General features: G+C 40.1%; 1 protein-coding gene across 1 annotated transcript; it reads right to left on the bottom strand.

The window, feature by feature from the left end:
• Positions 1-570: 570 nt before the first annotated feature.
• Positions 571-19430, bottom strand: vdac2 (voltage-dependent anion channel 2). The gene is made up of 9 exons (XM_072583256.1): positions 19292-19430; positions 9987-10058; positions 7061-7110; positions 4156-4308; positions 3785-3837; positions 3467-3694; positions 2870-3020; positions 2722-2779; positions 571-1142 (listed from the first exon to the last, which is right to left on the bottom strand). Exons 2-9 carry the CDS (start codon positions 10051-10053, stop codon positions 1051-1053), a joined length of 852 nt encoding a protein of 283 aa, XP_072439357.1. The 5' UTR covers positions 10054-10058; positions 19292-19430; the 3' UTR covers positions 571-1050.
• Between the last annotated feature and the right edge of the window lie 1225 nt (positions 19431-20655).

Genomic DNA, 20655 nt, shown 5'->3' on the forward strand with positions numbered 1-20655 from the left:
CAGTTTTCTGACCCTGGCCTAAGTGTACCTCTGAAAAATGTGTTGCTGGAATAACGCAGCAACACATTTTTCAGCTGATCTCCAGCATCTGCAGTCCTCACTTTCTCCTAGGTGTACCTCTCCCACACTATTGGTGAAACAGTCTTCAGTAGTCAGCCATACACAGAACTTTCAGTCCAGAGTTATCAAGTCTTTTAAAAACCTCTCCCAGATTCCTAGTTATTTCTTAACATGCCTCAATTCCTGACAAATCCTGAAGCATCTGAAAATGCTTTTCTATATAAAAGCAAGATATTGCTGCATTTGTAGTGTCCATTCTATTCAGACAATATAATCTTGCACCGGTCCCCTAGAAACAATAGAGATGCCAGGCAGTCTGTGTGTAAGTGTGACATGCACTCAGGTAAGCAAAAGCAAAAAAGGAAAATAAAACCCAAGTCCACAAATGCTGGCCATCTTTTACAGCCACCATGAAGTTCACCAGCTAACCATTGCTCCTTTCCAGGAGAAGCATGCATGATGGTACCAAATTCAACATGTCACAAAGAGGAAAGGGATAAAACAACACACTGTAATTGAGATTTTTATTCAGCATTAAGTTTATGGGTTTGGGATAACGAAAATAGTTGAGTTTTTTTGCTATACACAGATTCCATAAAATTTAATTGCAACTTGGATAATTTCAATTTATCCAAACTTTTGGCGAACTGACACAGCACAACGTCTCAAAATAGACATTAAACCGGGAAACATGCAGTCACGGCTTAAGTTTTGTAAAGGCCTATCCCATTATTAGGACTGCTGTAATAACAGTTAAATACATTTTTAATTTATGTATAAATGAGTGACATATGACTTCTGTATCACCTAGATAACCAATTGCACTCAAAAAAACAATTACAGTTTTGAAGTACTAAAAATACAGGTACGTGGTTGATTTGAAACTTCCTTTCCAGAAAAGCCCACTGGTCAAGTTGGAATTAAACGTAATGGCCAAATGCTGCTTTCTTCCGAAATCCCTTTGTTGTTGAAGATAAAAAGGTGCACATTTTAAGCTTCCAATTCAAGACCTAGGCCAAGTTTGTGACCGCCAGAATTGATGCTCTTTCCATCAATTAGGGTACACAGAGTGAGTTTGATACCTGTAGGATGATTAAACCATGTGGTTACAAAAAAGGTCATACAGGATTTCCTATATCTTAACATGCAATTTTAGCAAAAATCAAATCACCAGTAGAATTTTAAGCAGGAACCAGAGTAAAATCAGTGACAGATTTAGAACAGGGTCTTAAATGGTTTTAAAATTGACAATTAATACAAAATCTGAAAGCAGTTAAATTTTGATCAGGCCAATGAAGCACCTGAAAACATAGTAATAATCTGGTTTGAGCCCTTCTCCAATCTTTTTCTACTTTAAAGGGCAAATTCAAAATGAGGCAGCGACCAACTACTTTTACTTTTGTCCAGCAGCACAGCGACAGGGACTCTTGCCTGGCCTCCAGGCCTGTGGCAGAGCACTTAACATAGAAACATGGAAAATAGGTGCAGGCCTTCAAGCCTACACCACTATTCAATACGACCACAGTTGATCATGCAATTTCAGTAGCCTATTCCTGTTTTCTCTCCACACATCTTGATCCCTTTAGCTGCAAGTGTCAAGTCCAGCTCCCTCTTTAATATATCTAACAAACTGGCCCAACAACTTCATGTTGTAGAGAATGCCACTGGTTCACAGGTCTAGTGAACAAATTCATCATTTCAGTCCTAAGTGGCTTACCCCTTGTTCTTAGACTGTGACCCCTAGGTCTGGGCTTCCCCCAACGTCAGGAACATTCTTCTCCCATCCAGCCTGTCTAGTCCTATCAGCATTTGATAGGTCTTTGAGATTCTCCCCCTCATTTCTTCTAAAATTCCAGTGAGTACAAGCTCAGCTGATCCAGTCCTTCATATGTCAGTCCTGCCATCCCAGAAACCAGTCTGGTTACCGGACTATAAAGTTGAACACTTGTTCTGTATTTCTTCATTTTTCTGCCTTTATTCTCTTTTGGCTTTTTGTGTTTTAACACTGTGCCAGAGTAACAACACTAAACACTTTTCACTGTATTTTGTTACAAAATACATATGACAAAATGAAATCAAAATTAAATATACAAAACAAATCTGAATTCATAGGTTATAGTAGATATCAACAGTTGGAAACATGGAACTACAGCATCTGGGATGAGTCTTTTGCTGTTTAGTAGTCTCATTTAATCACAACCAGATACAACTGCGGCACAAATGTTTCCTTTTCAATTTGAAATATCCAGTGATATTCAGAACCCAGATTTCTGAAAAAGTAGCATTCTATTGTAGTAAAACCTTAGCTGATTCAGGGACATTGCATATACAAAGCTGTAGGCAACAATTTTCCTGCTATCAGCCAAACTCAAATGTTTAGATTGCGAAGTTTAATTCCACAAACTAGAAACACCCACTTTTACATAAGTCTTGCAAGGAGTCAGATTTCCCAGCTCTGCTTCTGCCTAATGTCAGATTAATAGTGGCATTGGGATGAGAAATATAAACTGGGGAGCACAATATCACAATCTAAAAGAGAACCTATATTCGGAGTCTAGTAGAAAATGTAAGGTTTCAATCAGCGTCAAACGAAATTCTACACCAGTTCATATTCGAATTAACTATCAAAGTGTTTAAATAAGGAAACAAACAGAAACGTACCTGGCCTAAGAATCTGGCTGTAACCTATTCCAATTAGGCTGGAGTTATTGACTTTTGCCTGAAACACATTTGTAGACATCAGTAACAAGGAAACAAAGAAAAATTAAACATGTAGAAACAGAACAGAGCAAAGAAAAATCATACTTACAGAAATGGAAGCAGTAGAGTCAAGCTGGTACTTCGCAGCAATGCCAAAGCGAGTACTATTGTTACCTGCAGTCCAGGCAAGATTTACAGCAGTATCCAGGTTATCGCTCACCTTCTGGTAAATGGAACCTCCAAATTCCGCACCATCATTACTACACAGATTTAAACCACAAAATTAAAATAAACATTCGGTTTCGGTGCCTCAAGACAACAGCCTGATCCAAACCAGTGAAATAAAAATTCTCAACTACAGGTAGTTGTTCTATAATGTGATGATTGTATTCTTGTGCAACCCCACATTACAGAACAAAAAAACACCACACTTTAGAAACAGCGCTCAGAGTGCTGGCAATCTATTTGAGTTACAGCCAAGTCTTAAAAGTTTGCATTTTCCAAAGTATCCCCAATTCAAATGTATGACAGCGAAGACACATTGACAAAACATGCATTACAGCAGAATGACCTGCATTAGAAGTGTATCTGTTACACAGCCGAAGCCTATTGATTACTTCTAATACGAGCTTTAGTGCTATACAAGGGAAAATAAACCAACTTAATAAGCAAGAGGTTGCGAGCTCATAGTAAAAGCAGAACTTACACATTAGTGTGCAACTGGAAATCACCAGTTTTGTAGCCGACTGCAAAATTGTTCTGGGTCAGCTTTGACTTGGCTGTGTCAAAGGACATTTGATAACCAGCAAGCCATCCTTCATAACCAGCAACAGCTGATGCATGAATCGCAGGGCCTGCAAAGTCAAAATCTACATCACAGCCCAGGTTGATATATTCACGCTTGTAGGCAGTCTTTACTCTGCCACTCTTCTTGCTGAAGACAGAAAATTGGGAGAATTTAGTATCTAATACACAAGACAACTCAGTAAAAAAAAACTGCCCCGTATTTAATTACTATAATTACCCAGTGTTAGGTGAAAAGGTGGTGTCAAATGTCAACTTCAGACCTTTGGCAAGCTAGTAAAAGGAAAAAGATAATGGTGTTTCAATACATTATTCTATACTAAAGATGCTATTCCTTTCAGAGTTAAGGTAACCACATCAAATTCTTATTCTCATTTAACATAAAAGTTGCTTTAAAAAAAAACTAAAGGCAGATTGTTGTGCAATTTTTCACTTGGGACAATCGAACACCGACACCTAGAAGAGCCATAATGCTGATTTGCACATTGGCACAAGATATTTTCACAACCTTGCTTTCCTCATCTGTTTCCACCACAAACCAGCATAAACTAAAGCCAACACTAGATTTAGATCGTTCGCTCAAGTTGTTACCTGGTCTTCAATTGCGATCTCTGTGCCCAAAGTGTTGTCAGTGTTCCATTTCTCTGTAAACGTGAGGCCATATTCAGACCATTTATACTTTGTTTCCAAGCTTCCAGATACTTTACCACTTTCAGTGTTGGATGAACCCGAAGTTGTAAATTCCTGCCAATTTAGTTGAGAAGCAAAAGAGTGAGAGAGAAAATTAGTCCTCTATTTACCGGTCAATGTAAATAGTGATCTAGTCACCTTTAAACAGACCAATATAACAAAGATTATAAATAGATATAATTTTATCATTTATAGCTAGCTATTAGGTACAGAGCCAGTTATTTTTGTAATAAATTCACATCTGGTTATGCAATAAAATAATTGCCCTGGGGACAAATACTGACTTTTATTCAATGCAACACCTCAACATATGTAACATTCCAAAGCAGTTTGGAAAAACAAATTGGGAAGGCCCTTATCTCGGCTATGTTCACCAATCTTAGCTTGGAGAGCTTCAGGAACATGTCAATCAGATGGTACCTTCAGGTGGTTGGATGACAGGGCCCCCAAATTGTGGCTCCCAAAGCCTGCCCAGTCCAATGACATCTACAATATGTCTATGAACAGGAGTCACTACTTCAAAAATGGTTGGCATACACAGCAACTGGAAGCACATGTGTCACCAACGTTGGGAGACAGGATGTAAAGTGTGATGGAGAAAAACAACCTGAGAGTACAATAACTAAAGGCCAAAACCAGTTCCAGAAGGTTCCATACATCTTACTCAATATTTCAATAGGTAAGTACTATTAGGAGTAAATTCTATCACAGCCCCAAAAATTCCATTCAATTCAATATTGCAAAGCACAACTTTCAAAAATTCCATCTCTTTTCTAGTATTTTAGACTCATTATTTTGATAGGCTGAGAGGGGGGGGGGGGGGGGGGGGGGGGGGGGGGAAGTATGATGACTGGACTCAGCTTTTTAAAAAATTCACCTGTGGAATGTGGGCATAACTGGCTGGGAAAGCATTTACTGCCTGTCCCACGCCACCTTTGAGGGGGTGGGGATGGTGAGTTTGGTAGACATATTAAGCCTGAATGGCCTTATTTGGTGACATAAAACTACGGATTTCTATGAAAGAGAGGGACATCAATGAAGAAAGTGGTTGAAAACTGCAAGAATCTTGATTTATAGAGTATGGCAAGGTCCAAGCAATTTCTATAAACTATGAATTCAAGGCAAGATAAACAGGGGGCACGCACAGACCAGAGGGACCTGGGTATATGTGCACAGATTGCTTAAGGTGACAGTTTTATTAATAGGGGTATAGAATACAAGAGCAAGGATGTGATATTGAACATGCACAAGATATCTGTCAGGCCTCAGCTAGAGTATTGTGCACAATTATGGGTGCTAGATTATCAAGGAAGATGTGAACTGCATTGGAGTGTATGCAGAAGCAGTTTTTAATGAATGATCCCAAGGATAAGGAACTTCAGTTATGAAGATAGACTGGAGGTGGGGACTATTCTCTTTGAACAAAGGCAGCTAAAGGGAGATCTGATAAAAGGTTTTCAAAGTCATGAACAAGCTAAATAGTAGACAGGAATAGTGCCTTAAAAGGAACAAGAGCAACAGCACAGATGTGAAAGGATTTGCAAAGAAAGCAAGAAAAAAAAAACTCTCACTCTGAACAATTAGGGTATGGAATGCATTGTCTGGAAGTGTAGTGGAGGTATGTTCAATTGAGGTATTCAAGAGGGCACCGGACAATAATGTGAATAAAAATAAAGTGCAAGGGTATGGGAAGAAGACAGAATTTCAGCACAGGGCAATGATGACCACTTTAACAAGCCAGTACTGGCACAATGGGCTGAATGGCCATTTCTTGCAACTGTAACTGATTCTGACCAGCTTCAACTAGGTGAAAACGGTATCACAGATTAGACAAAGAATCCATCATGATTGAAAATGTAGTCATTTAAAGCATCTCAGTCTGCATACCTCCTTCCAACATTGAGGAATAGACAGAAACATCAAGTATTAAAAGTATAAACATCAAATACATACACACTTTAATATTATCACAATTGCCCTGAACCAGCCTACAAAAAGTATTTGTTCAAAGGACGTTGGCATCATTCCCTGGGCTAGAATTTACTGCCCATCCCTAATCACTCGAGGTGGTTGTGGCAGTGAGCTGCCTTCTTGAAGGGGTGAGAGGGCACCTGCACTGCTTTGAGTGGAGGTCAAAAATTTTAACTTGGCTACAACAAAGGAACCACTACACAGTTCCAAGTCAGGATGGTGAGTGGCTTGCCTTGTGAGGAAATGTGTTTAAAAGAGTAAGAAACAACTTCAATGAAACGTACAAGATCCTGAGGGGAGTTCACAGGGTCCACAAGGAAAGGACATTTCCTATTGTGGGAAGATATGAAACTAGGAGTCACTGTTTTAAAAATAAGTGATTACTCATTTAAAACAGAGACAGATTTCGCCCTCAGAGGGTAAAGATCTTTGGAATTCTGCTTCCACCACCTTTTGAATATTTCACGCAAAGGCGGATAGATTCTTGTAATTAAGGGAGTGAAAGGTTCTCAGAGATAGACTTAATGTGGAGTCATCAGTTCAGCTGTGATATTACTGAATGGCAACGCAGGCTTGAGGAATACTCTCAAACTGTACATTTGTATGTTAACCACCTTAAATGTGTGTTCGCTGGCTTTCCACCTTTCCACTAATGAGAATGGTTTCTCATTACTCATTCTGTCCAGATCCCTTGGTATTCAAAGCACACCTGCTGAACAGTACCTCTGGATGTGGTTCAGCAAAATATCCACAGTATGGATCAACAGTATTGATCCATTAAAACTGCATGGAAAACATATGAAATGGAGTACAAATAAAAGTGAACTGATCTTACCACTCCACTTTGTGATTTGGTTTTCACTTCAAGCTTTATCAAACCAAAACCTGGAAAACAGAAGAATCACATCACCAAGGTCACTGAAATTCTAAGGTACATCTGCACTCTGTAGAGCAGATCAGTCATCAGTTGAAATTAACAAATTCTTTACACAGTGGTATTGTGAGTAGCACTGGTGCCTGACAATGCCAGGTACCCAGGTTAGATTCCAGCCTCTGGTGAGTGCACATTCTCTGTATCGGCATGCGTTTCCTCCAGGTGCTCCGGTTTCCTCCCACAATCCAAAGACGTGCAGGTTAGATGGATTGGCCAAGCTAAATTTCCCCATGTTGTCCAGGGATGTGCAGGCTCGATGGGTTAGCCATGGGAAATGCAAGATCGCAGAGTTAGGGTAGAGTGTAGATCTGGATGGAATGCTCGGAGAGTCAGCATTGACTCAATGGGCCAAATAGCTTGCTTCCACACTGTCGGGATTCTATTCTAAAATAATAAATTTTTAAAAAATCATTTATGCATGTGGACATTGCTGGCTGGACCAACATTTGCCATCAAGGTGGTGGCAGCGAGCTGCCTTCTGAACTTTACAGTACATTTAGTGTAAGTAAATGTAAAACATCATTAAGACAAGAGTCCCAGGGTTTTGAATTAGTGGTGCTGGAAGAGCACAGCAGTTCAGGCAGCATCCAAGTAGCTGCCTGAACTGCTGTGCTCTTCCAGCACCACTAATCCAGAATTTGGTTTCCAGCATCTGCAGTCATTGTTTTTACCCCAGGGTTTTGAGCCAACAACGCTGAAGGAATGGAGATATACTCAGGATGGTCAAAAGCTTGGTGGGGAATTTGCAGGTAATGGTGTTGCAAATCTCTGCTGCACTTGTCCTTTCAGATGTATGCAGTCACATGACCTGGAGGATTTATGCCCAAAATGTCAACTCTCCTGCTCCTCATGATGCCTGACCCACTGTGTTTTTCCTAGTGCCACACTTTGACTCTATGTGGTCATGGGTTTGGAAAAGTGCTACTGAAGCAGCTTTCATGAATTTCTGCGGTCTGTATAGATGGTACATACTGCTGTTACTGTGCTTATTGGTGGAGGTGGGAGTGAATATTTGATAACGCGGCGCCAAGACAGTTGCTATGTCCTGACTGTGATAAGTCTGTCAAGTGTTGGAGCTGCATCCATCTGGGCAAGTGGGAATATTTCATATCATCTCTGACTGGTGCTTTAAAGAGTTAACTGCTGCAAGATTCCTAGCTTGTAATCTGCTCTTGTAGCCAGAATATTTATGAAGATATTAGGTAAATGCTAATTTTAATTCACAGTAGCAGCTTTAACACCAAGTATAAATGATTCAAGTAAAAAAAACAGAAACTTTAAATCTGGAATGGACCAAAACTGAAAGCTTGTATCATTGTCATGCTGCTCAAATAACCAGCTTTGAGACATACAACATTAAATGCCAGCTTGATTATCAATTCCAGGTGTCTCAGAATTACATTGTCCAATAAGCAATATTTTTAATCTGATATCAGTCTGTCCACTTACCAGTGGTTACTTCTTCCATGTTACAAATTCCAGAAGTGTGGTTTCAGTAAAATGGCAGGCTGATTGCATATGAGGGACTAAACAAGCCTATGAATCAGCCATTAGCTGGCTGGCAGACAGCACTGTTCCACTAGTATACATGTGGAGAATGACCAACTGTTATGTTGTCAGAACTGCTAGTCTGGGTTTGTCAGTGACTAAAGACTAGTAAAAGCTTTAATGCTGGATGCACAATTGCATCACCAGCCGTCCCCCTTCATCTTTTCTGGTGTATACAGACAATAATTCTGCAGTGTAAATTAAGTGCCATGGTCCAGGCAGATGCTGAAGACAATATTTTTTTGTGGAAATCTGGTATCTAACTGAAATTTGACTCCAGACGTACATAATTTAGTAGATAAGTGTGTGATCTGCCAGTTGGTGCAGCCTTTACTTGTCCAGTAATGTGCTAGTCATTTCTAACTCTCTAGTTTCACCATTTTAGGCAAAGGTACTAATTTTAACAATACATCTTTCTTACACTTACAATACAGGGCAATACTGCACTTGTACATATTTAAACATTTAGCACAAGGAAGCAAAACAAAAAAAGAATAAGTTGAAGTTATCATCTCAACAAAAAAAACCCCATAAACATTCATGTTTGTATGTGAGAATTCATCGCAAATTCCCAAAGTCAACATCCGGATGTGACCAACATATTGAAAACTGATCTTGCAGTACAAAGTCCACACTATTCAAGTCCCACAACTTCACTTTTGTTCTGATCAAAACATGGTAAAGTTGAGACCTTAATTCTACTATTAATAGAATAGTTCTTTGTCAATTTCATTGTGCCAAAAGCAGTGAACAAGTTAGTCACTTCTGACTCAAAGCCAACCACTCTTCATATCGGCAGAGTCAAAACCAGCAAAAAACATAAGATCGATCCTAACCAAATAAGAGAACAAAAAACCAAGTTATGAAGAAAAGCTTGAAATATATGGAGTTTGGGTGCAGAATTGTAAAAGTAAATTCAAAATGATTGAGAGGATAAATAACCTTAGACTGCTTTTTCACTGTAACAAGCAACTTGTAAAAGCAAAATACAAGAATTCCTGAACATCTGGAAAGTTGAGAAAAATGAGTACTATGGAATATTTTACCCGAAGTGGCTGAGAGACAGAGACACCGAAATTGTACAATACATCCAATTTCTTTCTAAAATACAAAGTGGAAACTGGTACAAAAATAAATTACAATCAAAAAGTCAGAGATAGATTTCACATCAGCTAGTGACACTGTAGCTTTAACTGGACACCATAAAAAATGGCAATAAGGAGAAAGCTAGAAATTAAGCTAATATTTTGTAAATATGCCAAATATAAAAATATCATACCATAGCCTTTGTTGAAAATATCTCTGGCTGCCTTGCCAAGGTCTGCATATGATGGAGGTACAGCCATTCTACCTGAAGAGAAAAATGGAATAAATTGACTGAAGTGTCACAGGGCTTCAATTTGTCCTCTCCAACCCCTCTTCCCCTTTACACTTCCTCAAAACCTCCTTTTCCATCTTCAGCTTTTTCCAGTTGTCAGCAAAGGTATCTGATCTGAAATGTCAACTGTTTCACTCTTCACAAACGTGGCCAACTTAGCTGATTTCCAGACTCCTGTTTTAAGCCAAATGATTTACCACCCAAAAACAAACTACGTGATTACTGACCTGAACAGCCCTGTTTAGGAACTCCCCCAGGAAATTACTCAGATTGTAACTACTACTTCAATTCATACGACTGTAATGAGACTGCTCCAAAGTTGAAAACTAAGCCTTGCATTAGGTGACTATGTGCAATCAACAACGGTTTAACTGCACAACCTGAAAAGGAAAAGCACAACAGGCATCTGGAGGGTTACGCAGGGGTGCGTAGATCAGGCATCTATTCTCTAAGACAGAAGATTCAAGGGTCATCTAATGGAGATTTTTATGATTGAATTTTTCTCCAATGACAGCCCAGAACAAGGAAAATAAAATCAGAGGTAGGCCATTCAAAAGATCAACATCAGGAAGCCCTTAATATAAAAAAAAGCCAAATGCAAACAAAGGGGAGGCACAAATCATCTATTTAAAAGAACAAGTTCACATAGCTGAATGGCCTAGCCCTAGTCCTAAGGCCCTATCTACAGCAGAGAGTTTGAAAACAACTTCTACAATTGGGAATGCAGCAAATAGCGGCAACACAAGAACTTTAAACATTAGGTTTATTCGTTGAAAATAGCTCTTAAATCAGTTTAACTATTTAGAGGAAATTAGTGATAGTTACATGGGATTAGTTTAGATAAACCTAAACAAAAGGGCCAAATTGTTTCCATTAACATTTGAAACATTTCTAATCTAAGGAAAACACTGTCTGCTTATAAGCACTATATTACATATCCAGTGAATAAAACTCAGCACCACCCATAACCAAAATTTTAAAAAAGGCGTAAAAGCCAAACCTAACTCCGAAACTAGTTGGGGCAAAGTAGAAAGATCCATTAGGATTAAGTGATAAACCTTTCAAGTTCAATGAGGATTATCAGCAAGAAAACTGTCAACATTCCCTGCAATGCAAGAAATTAAGTTCTATGTGAAATAAAGTGGCCTAATGTTAGCTATTTAAATTTTGACCAAATGATACCGGAGATTTCCTGCAGAAAGTATCTACCAGTAGCTCAATGCACTAAAATACTGTCCTTCAACCATTAAGCAGTAGCATAAAGCTATACAGTGCAATTCTATTATGTCTCATCACTAGGCAAATAACATTGAAATATGTAATCCAGTCATACAGCCTTAAAGGCAATTAGTAATTGGATCATAAACCCTCTAGTCACAAGGCTTCATAAACACTTACATGCTTGATATAAAACCAACAGCATACACCCCTACAAGACTTTTGGTCAAAAAGGACAGATAGATGATCAAACCTCAATCACCAGGCCAGAATTAAATAGTACTTACTTTAAAATTTTAAAAACCCACAACGGTTTCTAATTTCTCTATCAATCCAAGTTTGTTGTTGCAGGCAGTGGGATCCTGGTCTGTCAAAGGATAAATATTGAAAGCTTGCCAGGTACCCCTAAATATTTCACCATATTATTCTGCAATGCTCATTGGCTTTATTTGAAAATATTGCTGAAAAAGGACTTAACGTTCCCTGCAATCTCATCTATTCCGTTCTTCAGAGCCATCCCTCCCCCAAATAAGGTAAATCACATGCTACTTAAAAACATTGCAAGGGGGAGATGGCCTACTTCAGTTCTCCTCACTTGAGCCAGCTACTCCAAGGATCACAACAGTGTGAAGCAGTTTAATTCATTTCAGCAACCTCGCTGAACTTAAATATAGTACATGGAAATAAACGCAGCAATGCACAAATAGTGCACTGATTCTGGTTACTGACAATGAATAGACACATTCATTCAATCTTAAATAAATATCCTTGCCCTTCACTACACAGCAAGAACACACTTGTCAATTCTGCTTATGATCTTGAAATACATTAAAAATTTCAGCAAGTGCATCTTTCAGCAAATATCAAAGGACTTAGAAAGTGTGTGTTCTCTTCCTCCTCCCCTCTCCAATTCCTATATCCCCACCCCAGTTTTTTCAGTTGTAGACATTTATCAAAAAACATCTAAAACAGGGAAGATCGATTATATTTCATGAAATCTGTCATTTTATAATGCTTTCCTTCAGCTGTGCATGACCCCAGCAATGGAGCAAGGCAATCCCAGACACAGGCGACAGGAGTGAGAACACAGAGGTTAAACCATCCAGGGAGATGAGGGCCATAAACAGAAGGGATGAGAATGGGTGAAAACGCCAGGATTGAAATTAAGGAACCTCCAACATTTAGCAGGACTGTGGTGATATGGGTAAAGTTAAACAATGCACTAAGTCTTCACTTGTAAACCAGATCAAAAAAATGACAAGGTATTTAAAACAAATATGATCTTGAAACTGGTTCCCTGGAGTTCAGTTGCCACGAACATTGCAAAAGCAAGAATGTAGAATAAGATATACTGACCAAGCTAATCTATTGTGATAAACGATACCACTGACAAACGAAAGTAGAATATTTTCTGAAAGATGTACCAGATTTTGCTTTCAGTAAAGATCCTATCTTCTCAGACAGGATAAAGTAAATGCTTCGCTTGATAGCCAAGTTTTCTGGCACTAGTGCCATAAGCATTTTATTTCTTCTTTCCTCCCCACACAACCTCGTTTGTTTCTAATTTAATTATGTGGCCTATGCTAATCTGAGTTTAAATTCACAAGAAATTCCAATTTTACCATTCTGCACCTGTTATCCAGACATCAATACCACGTCCTCTCCCCTAGATTAGATGTACTTACTTTCCTCAGTTGTCCTTCCTGAACACACCTCAAGCTTTTAAATCTCAAAGCTGGCACTGCCCAGTTATTTGCACCCACCCCCCCAACTGTCCTGCATTATGCTTCCCAACTAACTCACATCAAGAATGATTCAGCTAATACAACATAGTAGGTAACAGAAAATTAAAGATACTTGCTACATTTGCAAAATATAGAAAGAGAAAACACAGCAGCAAGTCTTTACATTTACCGTACGCTAATCTCAAGAGATTTACAGCATGGAAACAGACCCTTTGGTCCAACTCATCCACGGACCAGATATCGTAAACTAATCGAGGCCCAAATCACTCCAAGCCCTTCCTATTTGTATACCCATCCAGATGCCTTTTGAAATGTTTAATTGTACCACCCTCCTCTGGCAGCTCATTTCATACATGCACCACCCTCCAAGTGAAAATGTTGTCCCATTAGGTCCCTCTTAAATCTTTCCCCCTCACCCTAAACCTAAGCGCTCTTGTTCTGAACTCCCAACCCAGGGAAAAGACCCTATCTATAATCCATGCCCCCCCCATGATTTTATAAACCTCTAAGGTCACTCCACAGCCTCTGACGCTCCAAGGAAAACAGCCCCAGTCTATTCAGCCTCTGCCTATAGTTCAAACCCTTCAACCCTGGCAACATCTATGATAATATTGACTGAAATCATTGCAGCTTCAACACGGATGGCAAATCTAAGCAGCTTAAGAAAGAATATTGCCAAGAGCATCACATGCTGAAATGTGAGTATTGTTATTTTGCATTTGGTGTCAATTACACAAGATCACACTTTTGTGCAATGCTAGTAGTCTTCTAGTTTAGGGATGACAGATTTGAAAAGTACTCACATGGGTTATCATTTAACTGTGGTGCAGCTATGACATCATTGGTGGAAACTAATTTTTAAAACCTGATCACAGTAGTTAGACAGAGTACCAAACATGGATTTATCTGCCAATGACATCCTTCAGAATAGCAACACTCTTGCTGGTTGCACCATATCTTTCTACCCAACCCCTATCCCCACCACCAACTCAGAACAAACTACTTTGGCCTCACAGCTTCCATTCTTGGTCATTAATAATGAGTAAAAAGAGAATCAGAGGATAAACTGGAAATATTATTTGTCACAAGAAAATGTAATTAGACCAATAACATTTTTGTTTTCAAAATTGTAATACCCTGTACTTGGCTTATGCCACAATGGTATTTGCAAGATGCATGATGTGAAAATAGAATTTTTTGAATGCAAAGATTAAGGACACTGTCTGTTATATGACATCAAAATCAAGAGTTTAGATGCTTCTTTCATAGTGGCAAGTGTGACTTATTGCTTCATTTAAGCAATACTAAAATGCCAGCCATGCAAACACAGGAAATGCGAAAAGGAGCCATTCAACACAATCGCCCAACTCAGCACCCTTTTACTGTTTTCACCAACTACCCTTTAATTCCACCCCACCCCCCAAAGTGACATCGAACTACTTTATGTTTCAGCTTCAACTACTCACCACTCAAAAAATTTGTCCTCAAAATGAACCCTAAATGTCATATCCTTAGACTATGATCACTAACTCTGTACTCCCTACTTATCAGAGCATACTTCCTGCATTTCCCCTGTCTAAACCGGTTAGAATTAGACAGATACCACCTCATTTTTCTTAACTCCAGTGAATATAATCTTAATTGATCTACAGTCTCTTCATAGGTCAGTCTTGCCATCCCATGAATCATTACGGTAAATCTTAGCTAAACCTTCTATGGTCAGAACACCCTCTCTCACGAGAAGATCAAAACACCATGTAACATGCCAGATGTGGTCTCACCAAGGCCCAGTACAACTGCTGCCAGACATCCCTGCTCCTGTACTCAAAGCTTATTGACTTGAAGGTCACCAGCTATAACTGCACACTCACTTTCAGCAACTGGTGTACAAAGTATCAGGTAGTATTGCATCCAGACCCCCTTTTCCAATCACAATTCAGACAATCGTCAATCTTCAATCTTCCTGTTTTTACTACCAAAGAGGATAACCTTATATTTAACCCACATTATGTTCATTTGCCATGCCCTTAGAATCATAGAGATGTACAGCACCGAACCAGACCCTTCGGTCCAACTTGTCCATGCCAACCAGATATCCCAACCCAATCTAGTCCTACCTGACAGCTCCCAGCTCATATCTCTCCAAATCCTTCCTCTTCATATACCCATCCAAATGCCTTTTAAACGTTGCAATTGTACAAGCCTTCACCACTTCATCTGGCAGCCCACTCCACACATGCACCACCTTCTGCTTGAAAAATTTGCCCCTTAAGTCTCTTTTCTATGTTTCCCCTCTCGCCCTAAATCTATGCCTTCTAGTTCTAGACTCCCCACCCCAGGGAAAAGACCTTGGCTATTTATCCTATCCATGCCCCACATGATTTCATAAACTTCTACAAGAGTACCCCTCAGCCTCCAACACTCCAGGGAAAATAGCCCAGCCTGTTCAAACTCTCCCTATATCCTCCAACCCTGGCAACATCCATGTAAATCTTTTCTGAAGCCTTTCAAGTTTCACAATATCCTTCCGAAAGGCAGGAAACCAGAATTGCAGGCAATATTCCAAAAGTGGCCTAACCAATGCCCTGTACAGCCACAATATGACCTCCCAACTCCTGTGCTCAATACTCTGACTGATAGAGAGCATAACAAACACCATCTTCACTATCCGAGCTACCTGCAACTCTACTTTCAAGGAGCTATGGACCTGCACACCAAGGTCTCTTTATTCAACAACACTCCCTAGGACCTGATCATTAAGTGTATAAGTTCTGCTAAGATTTGCTTTCCCAAAATGCAGCACCTTGCATTTATCGAAATTAAACTCCATCTGCCACTCCTCAGCCCATTGGCCCAACTGATCAAGATCCCATTGTAATTAGAGGTATCCTTATTCGCTGTCCACTACGTCTCCAATTTGATGTCATTGACAAACTTACTAACTATACCTCTTAAGCTCACATTCAAATCATTCATACAAGTGACAAAAATAGTGGATCCAGCACCGATCCTTGTGGCACTCCACTGGTCACAGGCCTCCGGTCTAAAGAACAACCCTCCACCACCACCACCCTCTGTCTTCTACCTTTGAGCCAGCTCTTTATCTAAATGGCTAGTTCTTCCTGTATTCTATGAGCTCTAACCTTGCGCACTAGGCTCCCACAGGGAAACTTGAACACCTTACTGATTGCTCACTCAAGTTATCTAAACCATATTGATGCACCTTCCTCTCAGCTCACCCTCCCAAATAGCTTCGCTTCCCAATTTGGAGACATTACATTTTGTTCCTGTAGTGTATTTACATGTTGCAAATAGCTAGTGTCCAAGCACTGACTGCAACATACCATACTAACCATTGTCTGCCACTCAAAAAAGAACCTTTTATTTCTTCTTTGTTCCTGTATGCCAACCAGCTTTCTATCCATGTCAGCACACCAGCACCAATCCCAGGTGATTTAATTGTACATGCTAATCTTTTATATGGAACTAAATCAAAAGCCTTAACTTCCAGGTAAACGACATCCCCCTTATCAACTCTACAGTTACAACATTGGAAACTTCCAGCAGATTAGTCAAGTTTTGTAAGTCAATGCTGACTTAGTCCAATCCTGTCACTGCCTTCAAAGTCTTCCGCTGTCAAATTTTATTCATAATGAACTCTAGCATTTTTTCGATTACTGCTCTCAGGCATACCAGTCTACGATTCCGTTTCCTCTATCTCCTTTTTATAAGAAGTTGGGTTACGTTAGCTACCTTCCAATCCATAACTGTTCCAAAGTCTATAACATCTTGAAAAATAACCAATGCATCAACTACTTCGAGGGCCATTTCCCAAACTCTAGAAAGTAGATTACCAGTCTCTGGATATTTATTGATGTTATTCCAATCAATTTCACCAACCTTTGTTGCCCACTAATACTGATTTCCTTCAATTCTTCCATCTCAATATGGCCTGTGTTTTGGGATGTATTTGTGCCCTTCTTTGTGAAGGAGGAACTAAAACATTCATTTTATTAGTCTACCATCTTTGCTCCATATTAAAAGTGCCAGTTTCTGACTGCAAGATACCTACATCTGTCTTCCGTAATTCTTTCCCTTCACATACCTGTGGAAGATTTTACAATTAGTTTCTATGTTCCCTGCAAACTTAGTTTCAGAGTCTATTTCCACCTCTTAAATCAACTCCTTTTCTGAAATCTAATTTGCTCCCAAATCCTTGAGTCTGTTGCTTTTCTTGACCATTTTGTACACTGTTACATGGATCTAAAACTCTAATTTCAAATCAGGCCACCTTTCCAGTTTTAATTTTGCATCTGATAATTTCTATCAATTACTGTAGTTCTTCCATGCACTCTTCAATCCTTCCTTTTTTGTATTCAAATTTTGATAACACTACATACTTAATGGGTTGCCACTTTTTGTTTTACACTTAGAAATCATTGAAATAAAAGTGTAAAAGTATCAATTAAATACATAAAAACAATGAAATCTTAACTTACAGCACTTATAGCAGGTCATTCAACTCAATAGTTTGCTAGTTAAAAATGTCACTTGATCAGCAATAACTGTCAATATAATTCACCTTTCACAACAAGTGATTTTTGTAGCTAAAGCTTTACCCATTGACTCATTAAAACAGGACCTAGTTCGCAAAGTTATATGCCAAAGGATCAGCATTTCCTTATTATAAATAAGTGATTTCAGAACCTTTAAATTAACATTTTAAAAATTATCCACAATTTTGAAACAAAACCAGCTGCTTCAAAAATCAAAGGTTTTACCAAAGAGAAATTGAATTAATTTGGCTACAGCTAATGGAAATACTTCTAAAGGGCTGGGTTGATTCCAGGGCAGATAAATTCCAGTGAAGGGAATGAGACACATTCAAGTTAAATCAAAATATGGACATGAATTTAAATTTAGTTTATCCCATTTCCCAACCCCTAGACTATGTACATACACAATCCATGCAAAAAAAAAATTCATATGAATTCAGTATCTAAATTTGAGATGAAAGCTACACAGATTATGCAGCCATCGTAAATAACCAGATAAGACTGACATGAACATGCTCAAAGGCATACCTACATAGTCATCTCCAGCAGCCTGTAAAACAAGTACTGTGAGCTAACAAATTCTTGATCTTTAGAAATGGAAGTAGAACTCGCAATTTTAGACTAATTTATTCTCAAGTAAATACATTAGGATTGGTGACAAAAATAGAAATTGCTGGAAAAACTCAGATCAGGCTGCATCTGCTGAGAGAAGTAGTTAACGCTTCAGTGGAGTGACCCTTCCTCAGTTCTGCCAGATGCTACCAGACCTGCTGAGCTTTTCCAGCTATTTCTATTTTTGTCTCTGATTTGCAACCGCCACAGTCATTTTGGTTTTTTATATTAGTGCCGGTGCTCGCTTTTAAATAGAATGGCAACTGGAGTGAAAAACGTTACCAATTCAACGAAAAAGCTTAAATATTTACTCTAGTCCCACTGCCTAATAACGAAACTGAAACAGCATGTTCATTTTTTTGTAAAGAAAGTCACTAGCACACTGTTAATGTAACAGAGACAAATCCAATGGACTGTGCAAGACAGACATCACCACATCATCGACGTAAAGGCGTGACCCAATAGAAACGCATGACATTCAGCCTCCCAAACGCACATGTCATCCTACCTTGCAATGCAGCAATATTACAATATTAACCCCTTAGGGAAAAATACCTCATTCTTGGGATTTTCCAGGCTTGATAGCGAGGCGAACATTCGGCACGTGGCAAAATTAAATATTACACGGAGGACAATGCAAATTCGGTGAGAGAGTGGTGTGGGTGGGGAAGAAGGTTTAATTGAAATCCAAAGGATGAAATACCCAGACATTGATCGTCAGGCCCAGTAGGATGCTGCTGAGGTCAAAGCGATCACCTTGACTCAATGGGAGGCGGCTGCTACTACTCTGGGCCCTGCAAACAGCAGCAGCAGGATATCGGCCTGGAAAGACCTCAGTTCCGTCCACCCCATTCCTGGCCCTGACAACCCAAACCAGGCGCCCAGACACAGCCACCGGCGCCATCTTATATGCTTGAGTTTTTAAACCGGAGTCCGGACTCCTCCCCGCCTGGTTAAGGTGCCGATCGCCAAAATACCCCCGCCCTCCCAAAGGATCCTTGGTATCGAGACTGCACTCCCCTGCCCGGAAACAACAATCACTGTGGGGTTTACTCACGCTTGCGGCATGTATTACCTGGCTCTTTGCTGGGCCTCTAGAGCTCTCACCGGCTTTAAGGGCGAAGTGAAGGAGACAGCGCCCGCGCCTGCGCACTGTCAAATAGTCTGTGCGGGAGGTGGGGCTGGAGCGACCGCGCCTGCGCGTCGCCAAAGTGCCCATTGGGAAGCGGGTGGGGCAAAAGCTTTTGCGTCTGCGCACTGTTAAAGTGCCGCGAGTTGGGGGGGGCAGAAAACTCCCGCGCCTGCGTATTGTCGAAGAGTCGCGGAGAGAGGCGGAATCAGTTCGGCGCCTGCGCAGTGCCAAAATGCCGTGAGAGGCGGTGTGGCCACGCCGGCGCCTGCGCATTGTCAAAACGCCGGTTTGGGTGGTAGGGGGATTGTTCCAGCGCCTGCACCTTGCCAATGTGCTGGTTAGGGCAGCAGGGAATACCCAGAGAGGGGTGGGGCGGCGTAAAGGAGAGCTTTAAAAATACAGTAACCGAATCTATGCACTGTTCACTAGCGGACGGGGCTGTCAAGTTACAAAACCTGTCTTCGTGTACCATAGGTGGATGAACCAAATCAACAACCTCAATGTCAAAAATAATACATCGCGATTGCTCCTTTCCCTTTAAGTGCATACCAGAATTTCAGGGTGTGGAGGACTTAGCCATCACTCAGGTGGCGTTGGGGAAGCTGAATCATCTGAAGGTGGTTAACTCACCCAGACCAGATAGATTAACACCACAGAGTTCTGAAGCAGATAGCTCAGAAGATTGTGGAGGCATCTTTCAGGAATTACTCGATTCAGGGAGGGTTCCAGAGGACTGGAAAATAGCTAATGCAACACTCCTGTTTAAGAAGGGAGGGAGGCAGAAGATAGGAAGCGAGAACTTAATTTGACTACATCGTTAGTAAGATTTCAGAGTCCATTATTAAAGATAAGTTACAGAATAATTGCAAGTCCATCGTAAATCATGCTGAATCAGCATGACTCTAACAAAGAGAAGCTATGTCTGAATTCTTTGAGGTTGTAATGAGCACATTAGACAAAGAAGGCAGTGGATATATTATTTGGATTTCCAGGTGAGGCACCACCGAGGAGGCTGCTAAATAAGATAAGAGCCCATGGTTAGGGGGAAAAGTACTGGTACAGATAGAGGATTAGCTAAGCTGCAGAAGACAGACAGTAGGGATAAAGGGGTCCTTTTCAGGATGATGACTAGTGAAGTTCCACAGGCATCAGTGTTGCGACAACTATTCATCTTCTACATCAACAATCTAGCCGAAGGAATTGAGGGCATTGTGTCATTTGCAAATTTAGCAGCAAAGATAAGTGGAGGAGCCTATAGTATTGAGAAAGCAGGGAAGCTGCAGAAGGAATCAGACAGGTAAAAGTGG

This window comes from Chiloscyllium punctatum, chromosome 13 (assembly GCF_047496795.1).
Source record: "Chiloscyllium punctatum isolate Juve2018m chromosome 13, sChiPun1.3, whole genome shotgun sequence".
Classification (NCBI taxonomy): domain Eukaryota; kingdom Metazoa; phylum Chordata; class Chondrichthyes; order Orectolobiformes; family Hemiscylliidae; genus Chiloscyllium; species Chiloscyllium punctatum.

What these genes read in the sequence shown, in the direction of transcription:
- vdac2 (XM_072583256.1), bottom strand. Translation starts at nt 10,053, where the DNA reads ATGGCTGTACCTCCATCATATGCAGACCTTGGCAAGGCAGCCAGAGAT. An exon ending in ACCTTTTCACCTAACACTGG is followed by an intron (nt 3,695 to 3,784) that starts GTAATTATAGTA and finishes TTCTGTCTTCAG; the next exon opens with CAAGAAGAGTGGCAGAGTAA. An exon ending in ACTCTACTGCTTCCATTTCT is followed by an intron (nt 2,780 to 2,869) that starts GTAAGTATGATT and finishes AATGTGTTTCAG; the next exon opens with GCAAAAGTCAATAACTCCAG.